Source organism: Pithys albifrons, chromosome 6, assembly GCF_047495875.1.
Source record: "Pithys albifrons albifrons isolate INPA30051 chromosome 6, PitAlb_v1, whole genome shotgun sequence".
Taxonomy (NCBI): Eukaryota; Metazoa; Chordata; class Aves; order Passeriformes; family Thamnophilidae; genus Pithys; species Pithys albifrons.
Genome location: NC_092463.1, coordinates 21,458,537 through 21,478,370, shown reverse-complemented (window position 1 = coordinate 21,478,370; position 19,834 = coordinate 21,458,537). Strand labels below are relative to the sequence as shown.

The 19,834-nt window shown below is 34.8% G+C and overlaps 1 protein-coding gene across 2 annotated transcripts in view; it reads right to left on the bottom strand.

The window, feature by feature from the left end:
- Positions 1-19,834, bottom strand: part of CEP128 (centrosomal protein 128) — a 117,064-nt gene that overhangs the window by 9,441 nt on the left and 87,789 nt on the right. Inside the window, exons 22-24 of one of the 2 annotated variants that reach the window (XM_071557737.1) lie at positions 8,421-8,498; positions 6,539-6,652; positions 2,801-2,909 (exon numbers count right to left, since the gene is read on the bottom strand). In XM_071557737.1, coding sequence (XP_071413838.1) covers positions 2,801-2,909; positions 6,539-6,652; positions 8,421-8,498 — 301 coding nt within the window. Of the gene's footprint in view, positions 1-2,800; positions 2,910-6,538; positions 6,653-8,420; positions 8,499-19,834 lie in introns of those variants that run through there. The other variant, XM_071557738.1, reaches the window with a different exon arrangement.

Genomic DNA, 19,834 nt, shown 5'->3' with positions numbered 1-19,834 from the left:
GTATCATTCATACTAGATACCATGTTGACACAAGAGTGTTGTCTGTCACCAGAGCCTACAGGTCAGAGCAGACTGCGACCCCAGCTACAGAAGTTTGGAAAACTGGTGGCTAGTTTCTTCTCTGAAAAGTCATAGCTTATGAAGCCCTGGAACATAAATTCCCAACAACAATAGAAAGCCTGTAAGACATATATGGTTTCTGGGAAGCCATCCAGGTTAAAACCTCGAAGTGATGAAATGTACAAAAAGAAAGGCAGGACTTAATTCACAAAGCTAATGCAAAGCATGTGTAACTCTAGGGACCTTTGTAATAAAAAAATTCAGGAAAATACAGCCGACATTAAAAACAGTTTCTGAGGATTAGTCTTTAGATAACAACTAGCAGTGACTTTTTGGATCAACCATTTTTGTCTGATAATAACACAGACTGCAAGCCATGTCTAATGAATGTTTCCTTGAATAAATTATTTTCTCAGTTAGACTTCTTTCTTTCTAAGAAAAGGGTATAGAAATAAAAGCACATTCCCACAGCATCTTTTAAAAGATTTTGTAATGGAAAAGCTATTATAATTGCAGAAATTATACCAGAAACAAAACAGAATATTAATTACTTTTCCTTTTAACTGCTTGCTGCATTGACAACTTTTTAGTAAATATATATAGGGAGGCAGACTGCATTTGTCTTTTTTTCAACCAGTTCTAAACTTCAAATCCCATGATTCCCCTCACAGATAATTACATTATATCAAACATTTCTGCTCTCCTTCCTGGTGCTCTCTAACAAGTCATAGGAGACCCACAATGGGAAGGAAGCTACTAGTACTACTTACTGACTCTATAGTTTGTAGGGTTTCATGAATTTAAAAAAGATGGAATGGGGACACATAAATCACAAAGACTTGCAAATCGTTCCAAAAGGTAAATGGAAAAAAACAGTCCATTCTCTGAAGAAGTTAGGAGATAATTAATCACAGAAAATAGATTATGACATTTATAGGTAGATTTATTAAAAGCTACAGGAGGCTTGGGACCAAAGACATCAAATTACACTTCACTGTCAAAGTCTCAAATTATAACTAATTAATATCATTACTGAAATTAAAAGTTCATGGTGTTTATGTGACTATCATGACTGAAGTAGCTGACTTTATCATTTGCCACTCACTGGAAAATCCCCTTATAGTGTGAATACCACTGCAGAATTTTCAACTGTTCTCAGGAACTACAGTAACAACTTCAAAATACACATTTCACTGGTGAAGATCAGATTCAGCATAAAGTGACAACCAGTCACTAACCGAAGTCTACAGAGTAATTAATCCACATACCTTACTGCCATAAGCACTAAGTAGTGAATTGAATCACTACTGTCTTTCATTCATCACTTCTTTTTTTAGCTCCAGAAAGCTTAGTGTCTGGTGCTGGTAAAAACAGTTGAATCAGAGAATAAATACACAGAACTGTTTCATCAGATTGGTATTCAGCTCACATGCATCCTATTTCTCTTACAACTGCCTAAAATTTATTAAAATGTATTAAAGAACAAGGTCCTAGTATGTTCCATTCTCTTTAAGCAATGTAAAGACATTGTAATATTTTAGGAACAGTTCCGTAGCATTTTTAAATTTCAGTAAGTTTTTGCAGTGGAATCACTTTTGGAATTGTTGAGATTGGAAGGGACTGCTGAAGGTTGAATACACCTGCAGGGTCTGTGTTTATTTATTTTCTATACCCAAACCAGGCTGAGCTGTACTTTGATTTGCAAGAGTTTGACAGGGATGAGTTAGGGAAAACGGAAAAATCAAGTCAGGGTAAAGTGTTTCTGAAGTACAGATGGGATGGAGGCATTTGCTCTTATGCTTTATTCCCACTATTGCTATTCAATATGCTCTGCATAAAGATACTAACCACAACCTACAGATTCTGAAAGGAACAAATCATTTACCTTGAACCTCCTCAGATCAACTCAGCACTTACTAGTGATCAGTAATGTACTGCAGCACCATTTAAGATGCAACAGTTTCAAAGTGCAGTGAAGCCTGAAAGAGGACTTGTTACGTAGAGTTCAACTTAGTGAACACTTTACCAGCACACAAGTGGCCATATTGAAAAGAAATGGAAGGTGATACCTTTCTAAAGAAAAGTATTCTGATATCCATGTACAGATATGTTCCAAGAAAAACCTTTAAAAAAAATTTTTTAAGTTACTTTTGACACTCACGCAAAGATGTGCCTGTACCAGATCAAGACCTAATATGTCCTATCTTATTAAGCAAGTTCCTATGCTATTGGATATCCCAAGACTTTTCATGACAAGAAGTTGTATATGTATGAGGGGATAGAAAGAACAGTTAACAAACACTACTGAAGTACAAATAGTGAATTCAGCTTTTACTGTGAAAATGCTACGCCAAGCATGAGACTGGTATAAATTAAAGATCTGGGAAAGAATCCGGGGTTGAGGACATCTCTGGTGCCTGAAAAGATACACAGCTTATAGAGGTATGATTCATCATGCAGAGATTCAGAATCCAAGAGCAGCCCTTTTCTTTGACATATTTAGGTGACGAACAGAATATACTGTATGTCCCAGTTAAAAAACCCAACTATCAGTGGGGTGTAATGAAGTACTTCCCAGGCAAAGGCATCCATCCAGTATCTAAAGCTAAAACACAGATGGACGCCTAAGATGGTTATAGCACTTTTTTGAAAATTAGAATGTCTTACTGTTTCAAGTGAAAAAGTTTTTATAAGAGCAGAATACATTTCTTGTAGATTTTTTCTGCGATATAATACTTACAGCCTGAATCTGAGAGCAGAGAGCTGGACAAAACATTGTTTTGAGCTTGCCAGCTAGAAGAGTGAGGAGCCACTTCTATATCAGAAATGTCAGCATCCATTTTCACATCCTATGGGAGCCAAATAAAAATAATTTTATCTATTACTATCAAGTAGCTGTAAAGTTTAACAACAACCATACAGTAACACATATACAAGCACATGCTGTGATTTCACACATGCTGGAAAATACCGATTTGAATTCTCAGAATTCTCAGTATTGCTCTTAGTTTCAAACTAATTTGCTTACAAATTTCATTCCCATTTCATCACTATAAAATGTCTGCAAAAAACTGCTTTGCCATTGGTGTCATTGCAAGTCTTTGCCACTACAGTAAGCTGTAAAAATGCTCTCTTTTCTGTTCACATCACATCCACAGTTCAGGGCAACACAGTGGCAGTGCAGACATCAGTCAATGATGAATACCTCATCAGTTCACTGAAGTACCAAAAGTATGTAGCAATAAATATTACATATATTTTCCCTGCCACTAAGGAAACTCAAACTTCATTGATTTCTCATACAAAATACCTGAGGGTGCTTTTTAATTTTTTTGTTAAACAATTACATAAAGTCTGAAGTACAATGTTGCTGTTTATGACCAAACCCATACAACACAGCTTCTTGGTGAGAAGAGTCATTTGGTCTATAAGCTAAAAAGAAAAGATAATTTTAAAAAGATCATTTAAACAAAAATCCCTGAAGAAAATCTCTATTAGCACAGCAGCAAGTAGTTTCCAGTTACAATACTATCCAAAAAAAAGATTAAAAGTTTAGCTTGGTATCCAAATTACTCAGTTTCTTGAGCTGAGAAGAGGTAAAAATGCACAAATGCACCAGTTCATAAAACACTCAATTTTGCTACTGAATTCTTGTCATGAACAGTCTTAGTGAATTTTGTTTAAACATCTTGCAATTTATCATTCGTGCTGATACTAAGATTTGAAAAGTAAACAGAAAACAAAAGAAAATTCAACAGTTTAGAGATACAATGAGCTTTTGTTCCATCACTGAAGAAGGATTTAATCCTATTAAGACTAATGAGAATTATACATATTAATCCCCTTTTGTGCTGATGAGAGATTTAATACTTAAGGTGTTCATAGAACAATAACAACTTTTAAAGAATAAAAAAAACATTTTTGTCCTCCCATTCTGCTTCCAGAAATGTTATCTTAGAATAAAGCTTTTAAACAAGCAAGGTGCTTCTACCAGTATCTGGAATACAAAATAACTTTCTCTTTACAGAAATTTTAACTTACAGAATGTGTCTTTGCTCACGTGCTTCATGGACAATTACATCTATATGTTGTGTTTGACTAGATGGTCAATTATCTGTGGCAGGGAAACTGTTCTAAAATATTTGTCTCTCCATCATAACATTTACCTTTACTTTTCATTTAGATTTCTGTTTTGACTTTGCTTCTGTTGGTATTCACTTTCAGTTATTTTAGTTAATATGTTATTTTTACCATTTTCTTTTCCCCAATTTCTTCTTTATCTAAGAAGACTTGGCCTTTTCTTATTTGAAAAATCAAGATTGTTACCTGTGCTGGTATTCTGCCAGTCTCTGGCCGACTTTTGTTACTGGAAATCTTACATTTCAACACATACAAATAGCAACTATGATTTTTCTGGGCTTCTAAGCAACAGGTATTTTATAGACAGCTGACAAGCCTACAGAAAAGTAGGAAGATTGAGTGCGGACAAATGAAATCCTAAGGAAGAAAAATTACTGCCTTTAGGGGAACATTCAACATTGGTTTAATTTTTCATCCTTGGAATGAAAAAAGGCTGGGACACAGGATTAGACAATGCCTGTCTAAGATTAATGTTAGCAAGCAAGCTGAAAGAAGTGTATTATAAGAAAGTCTAGAAGGAAGATTATAACAGAGGAAAAAGATTAATTCCACAAGTAATTTTATTTTAAATGGTCAGTGTAAAAATCTTACAAGAAACATGCATTTTCTTATCACCTACCAAATATCTGTCAACTTTATTGAGTAGAGGCATTATGTTGTGTACAGAGCATGAATCAAAAATATCAGAAAGAATGAACTTTGATGTCTGCAAACCTATGATCTTCCTGAGATCAATTTTAGAGACTCCCAATTGACAAATAGTAAAATTTTTTTAAAAATAAAGAACAACGCATTTGAATTAGTTCAGAAAGGCAAGCATTAAAAAGGGTTTTTTTAGTCTAAGCTAGCCAGATCACTGAAATCAGATTAGCACCCGTCTGTTACTTGGGTTTGAACATTCTGTTCTATTTGTAACAGCCGTGACAGCAATGAGTACTGTATGTCATGCAAAAACCCAATTAGGCCTGACTAAATGGAAGCCATTAAATGCTTTCTGTTGTCTAAAGAAAGAGGAAATACTGTTTTGGAATCAGCTTTATACTGGATTCTGAATACAGAGTTCAAATCACACAAGCTCAGTAAGTTCAGTCAGCTTAGTGCAATAGCATGTTCTACCATCAGCTGATTGCATTCCACTTAGCTTTTCAATGTTTTCCAAATTTCAATGGCTATTGATTTAGTAACTTGTGCGGAGGCAAGAGAAATTCGAGAAACTAAAAATTATCATCAGCAACAGACTAAAAGTGCCCAGTTTCTTTCTTTCAGTTCTTTCTTACAAAAGAACAAGATGTTTTTTCAAGTAGCTTAATACCTTTTTATAACCACAAATTACTAAGCTAAAATATTTTGTATTTCTTTTACCATTTCTACTTTTTCAAAGACATAACTGCTTAGTATGTCCTTATTTTACAGAAGGAATATGGCTATGGATGAGGTGGAAACACAAACACCTTCAAGTTTTCTATCAATGTGTGATGAGCTCAAATGCTCAGAGAAAGAGGTACGATTCATTGCCAAAGAATCTGATTGGATTGAGAGAAGTAGCACTAGTATGATTCTCCAGTTCTGATCACTTCTTTCAATCATGTTTATAAGAAATTGTAGTTCTGCTGAAGCAAGCTGCTGTCACAAAGACATGCAGAGAGGAGTGACATGACAATGAACAAACTAATAAAAAGAGAAAGTAAGCGTGTTAACAATTGGAAAGGGGAACTCATTACAGGCAATATTTCCAAACAAGAACACTGGGTGTGCATTGCAGGGAGTTAGTTACTCGTGCTTAGCCCTGCCATCAGTCCACTGAGTGACCTTTAGCAAATCACTTCCCTTCTGTTTGCCTGGATTTCATTTGTATATGAAAGAGACATCACACAGAACCATTTGTAAAGAATGGAAAGACCAATTACTGAAAAATTACTATATGTGACTCAGAAATTAATCATCCTTTTCATGGAGGAAATAGGTTTCTATATCTATCTTTTATTGAAAGGACAAGAGAAAACTGAACAAAACATTTAAAAAAATTGCTGTAGACTGCAATTCCACAGAGCAGGTAAACACTTCAGTGTAAGCAGACACAGTAAGACACTTTTCTGTGAAATTTCAAATATTTTTGGGAAGTCTCCATGGCACTTTACAATGAAGGCAACACTTTTGTCATCAAATTTCATGCCATGCCAATATAGCTGCCATGCCATCAGCTGTGACAGATATATTAAACAGAAACATTTATGTGTGATTTTACTCTGTGTTTGTACTAGGAGTTAATACACATCAAATAAGGTTATGTTGCTGCTTGAAAGTAATTGGGACCCGAAAGTGGAGTATGCATACATACCTTGACTTGCTGGTCTCTTTGCTTTGAATCTTTCAGCTGTTGCTGTAAAGAAGTCACTATCTCTTTATACTTCATATACCTTTCTTCAATCATGTCCCTTCGGCAGTGGGACTCCTAGAAATGCATTGAAAAATCTAGATCATTTCACAATGTGAAAAATAGTTGAGTAAATGTTGTCTGGCTACTATAAACACATGTTTCATCGAGGATTTTCAATACAGCAAGAATGAATTGACTTTCAGAGGCTGAAATACAGAGTCCATATGAAAACATAATGTGCTGTACAGAAATATAATGGTAAAATAAAAATAGGTGAAAATTGAAATGGCCTCATCCTTAACTGGCAAATGATTTCTTGTAACTCTTTCCAAAACTCAGCAATATCATACCTTCTAACAAAGAAATTCTGTATTTGCAAAAAATTAATTACAATACTGTAGAAACAAGCACTGAAGAAAAAGGGTTCTAAGGATATGGACTAAATAGTATTTTTAATAAGAAAACATAATGCTTTTCATTGAACTAGCTAATGATTCACTTGAATTAACAGAATACAAAGACAACCAGTGAGGTTTTTTAAAGATTTACTCTCTCTTTCCTTCTCCCTTCCTATGAAAACATTGAGGGAAGAACTTGCTAGCAGTGGAAGACAATGACTGGCTTTGAAACACTTCATTCATGCATGCCACTTGAGAGTAAAACATGCTGTGGTACAAAAAACCCCAGTGGGTTACTTTCAAATAGAAACAGTAATGCAACTCCAAACTGACATCCTTCTCACAGCTCAGACATACAGCATACCTTGAATAATAAACTATTTCCCAAACAATACACTGTGTGTCTTTAAAAAGTTAAGCATGAGGGATAAGGACAGAACTCAAGTGAAACCAAAGACTTTGCATTCCAATCTCACAAATGTTGGCAAACCAGAAAACAACAATGTAATTTCAGAGCAATGTTAAGCAAGAGAGGGAAAATGTGATGGAAAAGCTCCTCTGGTGATACCTGGAACATGAAATTAAAACTATACATCTCAATGATACTTTTTGTAAAAAATCCAAGCATTTTAACCAGCATTTCCATCCTAACTCTGTTAACAATCACATCAATAAAATGGTGTATAATTATTAACTGATGACCTCATACAAGAACACTTAGAATAAACAATGCTCCAAATAATTATGTTTTGAAATTTTTACAACTACCTCAGGATGAGAAATTCTACACAGCAAATCAAATGCAAATCATTATGTATTTGTTGATCTGTGGTTTAACACTGATTTAAAATTTATATGGAAAGTAATTATGCCGCAGGGGTTTAGCCACTTAACCACTGAAGATCTTATCTGAGGTTTAATGACTCTTGACAGTATGTCACCACTGCTGTCACTATGTCCCACTGTGTCCAAACACACCTTGATTTGACAGTGGTGCTGAGAAAATAAGTGGCAATTATTGTCATTATGTGAAAACAAAACAAAAAGCTATAAAGATTATCCATCTTCACTCATTATGTTAAATATTGAAATAACTGGTGTAATTTATTTAATTACAAAAATTTCATTTTTTAACATGTAATCAGAATTTACCACTCAATAAAAGTATTCTGAACTAATAATTAGCACATGACCTATTACACCCTGTTATCAATATTTGTTTGCATTTTGGAGGACCTCACCAGTTTTACTATTTAGATCTAAATTTATAGCCTCAAAAAAAATCATAGAAACATGAAAATAAATTTCTGTACATTTTTGTATATAATATTTACATATACAATTGTAAACATCTTATTAAACAATTTATTTGTACATTTAGTGAGGAAATTAATTAACCAAAATATTTCATAACTACTGAAAGAGTTAAATAAAATCCTTCTCACTCCAGTATCTTTCAAATCTTCTAATAGACTCAATTTCTCAGGAACAGACTCCAGATGGTCTAAAGCTGCTCGAGTGCTCTAGAGAACAGAACACAAGTTAAAACATGAAAAATTAATAAATTCTCTCATCCACCTCAAACATTAAAAACGTGTCGTATCTATGGAAACAGGTTTATAGGTATGTATGTGCATGTAAATTGAACAGGTCAACAGTAAACAGTTTGTTAAGGAAAACAGTCAAATTAAAACACATAGCATGGCCTCCTTAATTTGAATCTCCTGATTGGTTATCACTTTATTGAGTAGAACAATACTTATCTACAATACTGGAGTTTATGTCGCCTCCAGAATGAAATTTTCTTGTATTGCATTTCAGAGTAAAGTACATTTAAAATAGCAAAAACATCCTTTAATTTTTTCTTTTTCAAATACAAATCTATGCAATGGACACTTAGCTAGATATAGAACAATCAAATTTCCCATTTTTGGTTTAGACATATGGTATCCACTGCTGAAAAATGAATTACCATTCTAGGGAGAGTTAGGGTAAGACTCAACAAGATTTCATATCCACACCCAAAACATAAAAAATCTAGTCTACTGTAAGAAGAAAATAAGTATCATGGTTTTGATTTTGGGCACAGATGAAGTTGGTCAGTAATACCTAGGCCAGATGCCTCCACAGCTTCTCAAAGGTTGCCCTTCTATTATTTGCTGAAGAGCAAGTAAAACCAGTACCATTTGCACTTTCTGAACAACAGTTGGTATTTCCTCCACAATTCTATAAATCACACCTCTTTGGATAAGGTTCTGCTAAACTAGTATTCAATCTACCAATAATAAGCTTCATTAACCACATTACTGTCTTGGTACTTTAAAGGAAAAATCCATAAAACAAATAAAACTCATCAATCCTGAAGTCAAATATCATTATGCTGTAAAGTCTAGGCAAACTGAGTTAACTTGCCCTAACTACAAAAACTCTGTTACTAGCCTTGGAAAGTCTCAATCTGGCCAACATGAAAAACATTCCATTTAGACCCCAGACTTAAGACCTGAAAAGACCAAAACTTTCAGTGCCAACAGGATAAGAAAAATCAATGGGAACCTCTCAGCACAAGGGCAATCTACTCCAAAGATATGAAGATGAGGAGTGAGGAGTGAAGAACTAGAGTGGAACAGGGTAACCTAAATGATGTCTGCCATGTTGTCAGTTCCAAACATTCAGTTTATAAGATTACAAAAAATATTTTTCCCATAACATGGGTCAAGTTTCATAAACAATAGGGCCCATTTGCAGCCAACAGGATTGAACTTGTAACCAATATTCAGCCCCAACAAACTAAATCAGGTAGAGAATTTGACACTAATTCTTCTGTTTCTGTAATTATATGTACGCAAAAATACTATGTGCATAGAAGTATTTCTGTATCTTCTGTAGTTAGGAAAAATTTGTACCAACAGTCCAATATGCTGACAATAGTAGGACATATTTCTATAATATGGTTAAATTAGTTTTACAGATAGTTTTTTTCCTTTTGAGATTATTAGGTTTCAAACAGTATCTCCCATTTTCTAAGAATAAACTTTGACCCTTAGATTGTATGCTTAGACAAAAAAAGGACTTTCTTATCCCACTGTTACATTCTGCAGGAGGAATGCAAAATGCAGGAGAGAAGTACTCGGAAATTCCCAAGTCTGGCCCTTTTATCTCTTGATAATTTCTACTCTTCACAGAAGAGTAAAGGTGCAGGTGCAGAAGAGAACAAGAATACATTGTAGTTAAATGTGCTAGAACAATAACAACTCCATTATTGCGGGTATGGGGAAAGAATTTTACAAGAGGATTGGATGAACTGTTGTTTCAAGAACAATAGGAAGAATAAACCACTTACAATGTGGGGTAAAAGGACTGACCAGCAGGGAAGGATATTTTAGATTTTAAGAAGTACAGGAAGAAATGTCAAAAGTGAAACAGAGTAAACCAAAGACTCTTTAGTCATTTAGTGAGAACAGGCAAATAGAAATGAAACAGAGAAAAGGGGGTGGAGATTGTTTAGGTAAGAACACAAAACTAGAATGAGTAGTTTTGCTTTTCTTTTATACTAACACCTTCATTCAGTTAGATTTTTAAAAATTTATAGGGATTGCACAAGAATAACTATATCAAGTTATGCCTAAAAGATAGGTCAATCACTTCCTGAAATGGGCAGCACTGAGGATGCCATTTGGAAAAGTCTCCAATTGTAATGTTGAATACCACCCATGGCAAATACTGCAAGATGCCTGAAAGGCCAGAAAGGTGAATACTTGTGCTGACCTGCAGTAAATAAAGTAGAGCAAATCAACTTTTGAAAACTTAAAGTTAGAATTACAGAAGTTCATTTCTTCCAGCAAGAAAACTGTACTTTTTTCTTTCTCACCTGCTGCATGAGAAAGGAAGGTCAGTGAATTTCACACTTAGCTAGCCATGTTTGGACCAAAACTACCATTTATTGTATTATCTTCAAAAGAAGTCTTGCATTTTGATATGGAACTTAATTTGCAATCAAATTTTTTAACTTGCAGAATTCACCTAAGATTTTATAAAGAAAAATAAATTAATTTCCCTGTAGCATACATGGTTCTTTACCAGAAAAAAATTACAGAATGTGCAGTTATATATTAACAATGAATATATAAAATGGGTTCTTCTTCATATTACTGGATGCAATCATGCAGGAGGCCTACACATGGCATTTAAAGTGTTTTTCACAGATTATAGAGTAGAAATGGTTTTATAGTTATAAAATAGCTTCCTTTTTCTTTCAATTTTTCAAATGCTACTAAACATCCACACTTGAAAGCAAAATTGCCTAGAGGTATCTATCAATTTCTAATGTTTCCCTCTTATAAGAATCAACCACTTCACTTTTACCACAGTAAAGCAGTACTCATTTGGATTTTCAGCTTCTTTTACAATGGCCATATGTCCATCAAAGCATATATTTTCCACACCATTAACTTATGATGAGATGCAATGTTTGTTGCTTTTTCTCAAAGTAGCCCCTGACACTGGTCTGTGTGTGAGTTTCTAAACAGATCCTAAGGAATCCAAACTTAGTCATATGCAAAACAAAATACTGAATCCTGATGTTTAGCAGTCATCATAGTATCACACAAATCAGATGGAGACATGCCCACAAAGTTCTTTACTCTGAACACCAGCAACTCCCTTACTCCATCAGAAATAAAATGCTTTCTCACAGGAAATAATGCCAAAATTGTCATGCCCTTCAATCTCTCCTCTTGTTCCAGCACCAAATTAAACTATAACTATTTTAAGCTTATGGCATGTATTACCTAACACATTTTGCTAAACTATTTTACTTATGAACTGCAGGAAAGTATAAATTTGAGGTATCACATAGAGTTGAAATAAAGCTTTCTGGGACACAGGACAGACTTAATATAGTACCTCTTCTCCATGCTATGCTGCATACTCAATTTACAGCAATTGTTTTTCAAATATAAAGATTTTTGCTTCCCTTCCCCCACCCTCATTTTAATAAAAATGACCAGTGATTTGTTCTCAGCAAAAAAGAAACTTAGGCCCTAGGTGTAGGCACATGCCTTAAGCCATTCCATTTTTCAATTCTTTTTGTCAATTCCCATGCCAAGATCTCATGTCAACACTGTGTGTAAATAAATTTAAGGAATAAGTTGTGTGTTCTTCCAAAGTGTTTCTTAAATATATCCCCTCTATTTCATGCACTTTTTGTAGAAGAAAAAAATTAATTAGCTAAATCTCAGCTAGTCCTCATTAGTTACATTATTAAATGTAATCTTGAAAGTAGAAGACCAGCCTTTGAGTTATATGCATACTTAGACCTTGGTTTTCTGGTTTTGGATAAAGGATGATAATAGGCTATGTGGATTTCTGAAAGATGTTTTAGATTCCTAAAGTTTAAATCTAACTTCACACTCAAAATAATGGGCTCTAAGCTAACCATTACTACTTAAGAAGAAAACCATGGGGAAATTATACATATTACCAAGAACCTGCTACCTCAGTGCTCAGGACCAATCAGAAAAACAAAATCAACACTCAATATAATCAGGAAAGGGGAAAAAAAGCCAGAGAAACTAACTACTCTTGAATATGAAATCACTTGCATATTGACAACTGAGTGCAGAGGTGGACTTTTATCTGAGAACAAAAATAGGGAAAGGTCAGAGAAGTACAAGAATGATCAAAGCCATGGAGTGCTGTTTCCAAGTGAGAAATTATTACATACAATTGCTCTAAAGAACAGGACTCTTCAGTCAGGAAGAGAGATGCCTGAGGGGAGTAATGACCAATTTGCACAAAATCAGAAATCACATAAAGGTAGAAAACTTTATATGGCTTTAAGCAGAAAACTGGACAAGTTAATGAATGAGAAAGACAGTGGAGCAGTTCCAAATTCATAAAAACTACATTTGGGTCTGTGCATCTTTGAGCTTTGAACAGTCAGAATCAAAGTGAATGAGTGGGAAACAAAAATATGTCCACTCTGATCATGTAGTTTTCCCCAAGCATCTTCTTTTGGCCATTGTTGCAATTCTATAGCTGGGCTAGATTGACCTTTGCTCCTAACCAGAATGGTTCCTTTTATATTCTAAAATTCTCAGTCTTCTGAAGAGTTTTTGAAGGGACTTGAATAGAATAATTCACATGTCAACATTTTCAGTGACAGAAATATCTTTTCCATAAAACTAATAAAAAGAATGGTAGTGATGTGCAAATAAAAAAAAAAAAAAGAAAGAAAGCCAATTTTGTTAGGGGAAATGCAATAAGGAAGGTGGCAGTGAAAGAATACATTGAAGAATGGGATGGAAAAGTGATAAAAGAGCTTACAGAATTGGTCTGGTAATTAATGAAATGCACAGCAACCTCCTCAACATGGTTCAAATGCCATTCTTGTATCATTAATGACTATACTCTATTTTATTAAGATAAAATGTGGAAAAGGATGTTAAAAGCACCTGACATAGAGGGTAATTAAGTACCGTTAAATTTTTTCCCAGAAATCGGAAAGCTGTATGCAATAATGCATACAAATAATCCTGAAGACAGCAATCACATCTGTCTGCTTACGTTTAACAGGGAACAGTAGGTACTGACCCAGTGCACCGATGGTACTGATAAGAGGAAAGAACACCAATTGCTCTGACTGAGGCAGTATTAATGGTATTTTATTTAACAGCATTCTCTTCCACAGACTGAGTGCCATTAATCTGTTTTTAAAATAAAGGCAATTTACTTTTAAAAAGGGCGTTCTATGTTTTCACAGAGAATGATAAAATAAATTACTTATTTTCCATGACTTCATACAAACACTTTGATGTTTAAACTGCATGTGAACAGTTAATGCTCCTATATTGATGTGTTCTTGGTGATAGACGGTTGCACATTGTCTCAAGGGACAGATCCAAATCAAATTTTATTTTTAGTCTCAAAGCTGCAATTCTAAATGCAAATAAATCAAAGCAGGTTTGTATATAGTGCTCTTGAAGTTTGCCTTTATAGTCGATATATTGAAAACACATAAATATAAACCAAACTTCATTGAATTGCAAGTACAGTGCTCCTTTCTTTTCTGAGGTAGGTAAAAACAAATGGCTATCTGTAGAGCACAGATATTTTTTTTAAATTAGAGTTGACTTAAGTACCAGTTACCTAATCCCAAAAGAATAACCATAAAAAGATTAAATGCAATGTAATTTTAACTGACTGCAATGCATGTCGGCAGGCAGTTCCTCACAAATCAGATAAAAGATATGTTAGAGGTCATCTACAATGACTTATTTTTAAATGACCGTACCATATGGGATATTTAAATAGCAAGCATAGGATGCAGTCAGCATGTATAAAGGCATCCTTTGCTTTCTCCATTAAGATCTGTAAAACTGTGCACTGTCAGCTTTGATTTCCAGCTCTAAACTGATACATCATATGCTCTTCTTTTATACATTGTGGGGTCTGCTTAAGAGGCCTGAGGTGCTGACTTTCATGTGCCAGGTAAACTCCATGGTAGCCGGGACATTCTGCGCACAGTACATGATATATAGAGAGGGAACATAGAAAAAAAAATTATTTTATATCTTTATGTTCCATGCATACCATTACTCCAATTGCACCATTGTTTTGATCTTTTCAACACATCAAGTCAATTTACCTCCACAATGATAAGCAACACATAAAACTTCATCAATTACAAACCAGGCATGTTCAATTGACATTTTTTCTATACTATACATTCTTTCATCAAAGTTTTAAGCAAAAACTACACTTATACTAATGAAAAACAAATGACCTTTGCTAACAAAGCTTTGCAAATCACAAACATTTAGACTCCAGATGTTTTTGCATGGGTTGGACTACATTCTAATGAAGGGAGCTTCATGGATGTTTCCTTTCCTGTTTGCAATGACAAGGACTGCCTCCTCTCTCTTTCAGGAGTACGTAATATCCCTGTGCTAACTAGGAGAATTGTTTACATGGGAAAGTCTAGGAAAGTATTTTAAGAATTTTTAGTTGTTTGATGCTTACTAGCAGCTGAAAACATGGAGGAAACAGTGTTGTCCTTTGGCAAGACAGCTTTCTGTGAATCATCAGCTAGTGCTCCAAGTACTACTAGGGACCCAGAGACTATTCATACACTATCCTAAGGATTTCATAGTGGTTTGAAGCAGCAACACCTCTCTGGAACTGCAGCAGAATCACAGACTATTCTGAGTTGGAAGGGACCCACAAGGATCATCGAGTCCAACTCTTAAGTCAATGGCCCACACAGGGGATTGAACCCATGACCTTGGCATTATTACAACCAAATTTTAATGAACTGAGCTAAGGCTGGTACAATAAGACTAGTTTTTGAAAATCTATTCTTTATCACTTACTAGGAGTTTGATCACAGACATTTAGACATAATTCCTGGAAATTAAAAGAAATATAACACAAGAGGTAGAGTGTAAAGCAAAGCAATGTTATGGGGAACACATTCTTAAAAGGTATGACTTCCCTGTTGCCAATTCATGAATGTCATTCATCAACATTATGGAGCATTGTAGGATAAAAATCTTTACATGTAATTTACATTGAAGTTTTGTATGCTAACAGTATTTTGTCAAGACTTCCAGAAAGCATTACAAAAATTCAATTAACACAGCTTTCATGAGAAAGAAGAAATATTGTCCATGTTCTTCAGGCAAGAAAAATTGAAAAACAAAGAGAAGTGATTTAACCAAGGATTTGAGGCAAACCATTGTCAGAGTAGGAAAAAAATCATGAGTTTGCCTTATGGATTTCCCTATTTAAATCAACAAAGGCACAATACTGAGAGAAAAAAAAATCTATGGTGGTATCAATAGGTGCAACTGTGTTCCTAAAGTTATATTTAGATTATAATTAGATCCAAGATAAAATATTTCAATCTAAAACAAAGGACATAGCAGCACACTAGAAACATTTAGTCAATACCTGTCTGTCAAACAAAATTTAACTTATTTTGTGAACTATAAACTAAACCAAGAAGAACACAGCAAGCATGCTAGACTACATATATCTATGCCTTAGCAAGTTATAAACATCCTATATTCTGTGGAAAAACTCACAGATGTAAAGTCCACAGATGAAAGGCCAACATAATTTATATGAGGAGCAGTTGAGAGAGCTGGGGTGGTTTAGTCTAAAAAAACAGAAAGACGCTCGGAGAAGGTCTTATGAGTCACTACAGTAGTGAGGTCAGAACCAGCCTCTTCTCACACGCAGCTAAAGACAGGACAAGAGGAAATGGCCTCATGCTGCTCTAGTGAATGTTCAGGCTGGACATTCAAAAGAATTTCTGCACTGAAAGGATTGTCAAGCATTGGAACGAGCTGCTCAGAGAAGCTGATAGAGTCACTATCTCTGGAAGTGACTGGATATGACACTTAGTGCCACGGTTTAGTTGATAGGGTGGTGTTTGATCAAAGGTTGGACTCAATATTTGAAGTCTTTTCCAACCTTAACGATTTTATGATTTTTAAAGAGAATCCTGCAGATGGAACTCACAGGATCTCTCTTTGAAATTACATTTGCAAACCTATACCTACTATGTTAAAAAAAAAAAAAAGAAAGTGAAAAACACTGTGTAGTTCAACTAGGTAGTAACACTCCTAATTCAGCTAAGATAAATAACTTTGGATGATGCAAGACTTTTGTAAGGAAGGTTTATCTTGATAATTTTCTTTTCTCTAATTAAGAACTGAAGGATTTTGGTTTATTAAACTCTGGAAAAAATGTTAGATATTTGCAACATATGGAACACATTTTCGTAATTTCAAACGGAGCTTAGATAGAGAATTTAGGGGTTGCACTAGAACTGTTGTCAGCAGGTCAAGAGAGGTGATCCTTCTCCTCTAGTCAGCCTTAGTCAGACACATTTGGAGTGCTGAGTTCAGTTCTGGATTCTCCAGTACAAGAGAGACATACTGGAGACAGTCCAGCAAAGGCCAACTAATTGTGAGGAAAGGCTCAGAGAGCTGGGATTGTTTAGTGTGGAGAGGAGAAGGTCCAGGAGATTTCATCAATGTGTCCAAGTGTCTGAAGGGAAGATGTAAAGAAAAGGGAGCCAGGCTGGTTTCAGTGTTGACAATGACAGGCGTTGGGCACAAACTGAAACACAGGTGGTTCTGTCTGAAAAATAGGAAATGCTTCTTCACTCTGAGGGCAACGTAGGTTGTTCTGTGAGCTTGTGGAACCTCCATCCTTATATGGAGATATTCAAAAGTATTCTGGACACAGTCCTGGGCAACTGGTTCAGGGTGACCCTGCTTGAGGCCCTTCCAATCTCAACCATTTTGTGATCTGTAATATATTTACTGATATCACTGTTGCAGAAACTATGAAGTTATTAGATCAAGTTGTTAGACATGCCTAGTGATTATCTGTCAATAAACAAATATAAAGCTGTCATCCTGACTGCCAAACAAAGAGTAGTTTAATAAAATTTACAGTTACCTACACTTTGTAACCTGTCTCTTAAAAGCAATTTACCACTAACTTCCTAGGCCAAAAATTTAAATGTTCTTTAACAAATACCCAGCAAGATATTCTTGATTATGCTTATCTGTAAGTTTATATTCAAAGTCTCAATGTAATTACATATATATTTTCAACAATATGTCATTTTATTTCTTTCATTAATTTACCAATTATTTTCTATAAAATAGTGAACATTTTAAATAGAGAGTAATTCAAAAATCATTTTATACATTGGTTTTTTAAGGGCAGTAGGATTAGAGAGGCAACATGAGAAATCTACATATGTGTTTAGGTTATGGACTTTGAACAAGTACATAACTTTAAATGAAATGCAGAAAAGTCTTATAAAACTATTCAGCATTTTTAGTTCCTACTCTGAATCAGGCAGAAAGTGAAAAGTACATATGGGAGAGAAAGGCATATGCTGAGAAGAGCATACTTTTAGCAGCATCACAAATTCTTTTACAGAAAAAAAATCAAAATGTTGGCAGAAGAAAACTAGAGGTGGCTCTACTAGTAAAAAAACTGAAACACCAAATAATAGGAGGCAGAAGATGGACAAGGAGCTGGGTATTTAATAAGAGGGTAAGAAGACAACATCTAGGAAGAAGGGAAGAGAAATGTGAGCATCAGGAGAAAAGAAACATCTGGCTGCAAACACGATCAGGAGGCAGAAGCTACTTGATGGGAGTGAGCAGAGGAAGGACACACTGACCCCAGCAAAGGGAAGTGACACACTGGCTTGCTGATGAAAGAAAAGGAAAGGGTGAGGTGGGTAGGACAGAGGATCTCAAACTCCTGCTCCTGTACTGGTCATTTTTATAAGATCAAAGAATAGCTGCATTCTGGGAGGACCAGAAGGCCTTTGATGTAATGCTAGTTTTGGCAAGACACTACAGAAGCAAAACAAGGGCAAAAGAAAGTATTAAACCTTAGATTCAAGATTTCCTAAACATACAAAGTATGAAAATTGTGAAATAATCTCAAGAGCTAGAGCAAGATTTACTTATTGATGGAAGGCACATTGAGAGATACAGAGAGAGGGCGAGTGAGCACCTTACAAGAGATGATGTCAGGCAGTTGCATAATCTCTCTGTGAAATGCATTGGGTATTGTCATCCTTCCAATTCTTTTAAACTGGATGGCAAACCAGAAAATTTATGTAAATTTGAGACTGCTACTACAGGAGAATAATCTAATAGCTTATACATTGCTGAGTGTATGCAGACAAAAATTTGCTTTACTAGTATTCAAAACTCTACCTTCATCAAGATAAAAACAAGTTACAATAAAATACATAAATGTTCATTCTGAAAAGGAAATTCCTATTAAATAACAATTTTGCCGCATATTTACAGCATTACTGGAGTTAACATAGACTTATGGAAATGTTAACAAAAATTTGAATTGTGTCCAGAAAAGGCTGATCCAAGTATTCTAAGAAAGTAGTAACCTCACTTCTGGATCCTCTACAGAAAGCAGCAAGCTGTTTTATTGATCAAAGGACACAGAATGCATATGTACACTGGAATAACTTCAGGATGTGGTTGATTTCAAATGAAATTTTGCAGTCTTTTATGTCACACTAGTACTACTAAGGCAGAGGAATATGACTTGCAGCTTATGCTCACAAACAACAGTATGTCATTTACAGAAACCCACTAAAGTCACAAGCACAGCATAGTAGCAGTGTGCACCTCCAAAATGCATCCTGCCATGTTTATGAGAAATAAATACACTTCCCATTGTAGCCACATCTCAGAATACAGATTTTTCCCAGAAAAGTCATACACCTTTGTCTATAAATAATATAGAGCCAAATCCTGTATGTCAGAACTAAGCTACACTCAAGAATGAAGTAAATCACTTTATTTAAAGATAAATCACATTCATTCTCTTAAAATGTCAGAATACATAATTGATTACTAAAGTAATTAGGAAAATTACTTGTTAATAGCTATGAAATAATTAAATTCACTTTATTAAAGTCTTAAACAAAAGAAAAAAGAGCCAAACAAAACACATAATCTCTAGGTACTCAAAACCAGTTTTGCCTGTACTTGCTATTCAGCTGACACTTTTCAAGAGTTGAAGGATTATTCCAGAAAAAACCTTGGTTCTTCAGCTCCTTTTATATCCACTAGTGAGTCTGTCTAATTAATCCCATTTTTCCTTCTTGCCTTCCAGCTTCTGATCCTGTCCTGCACAACCTGTTGGAGCAAGAAACTGTGTACCTACCTATTGAATTGTATTGAAAAATTGATCTAATTAAAGAAAAAGAGCCAAAAAATCCAAAAGCTTCTTTGAAGGGTACTATTTGTTCTCAGGTTCCTTAAGGGACTGACCAGATCACGTATCATAACTT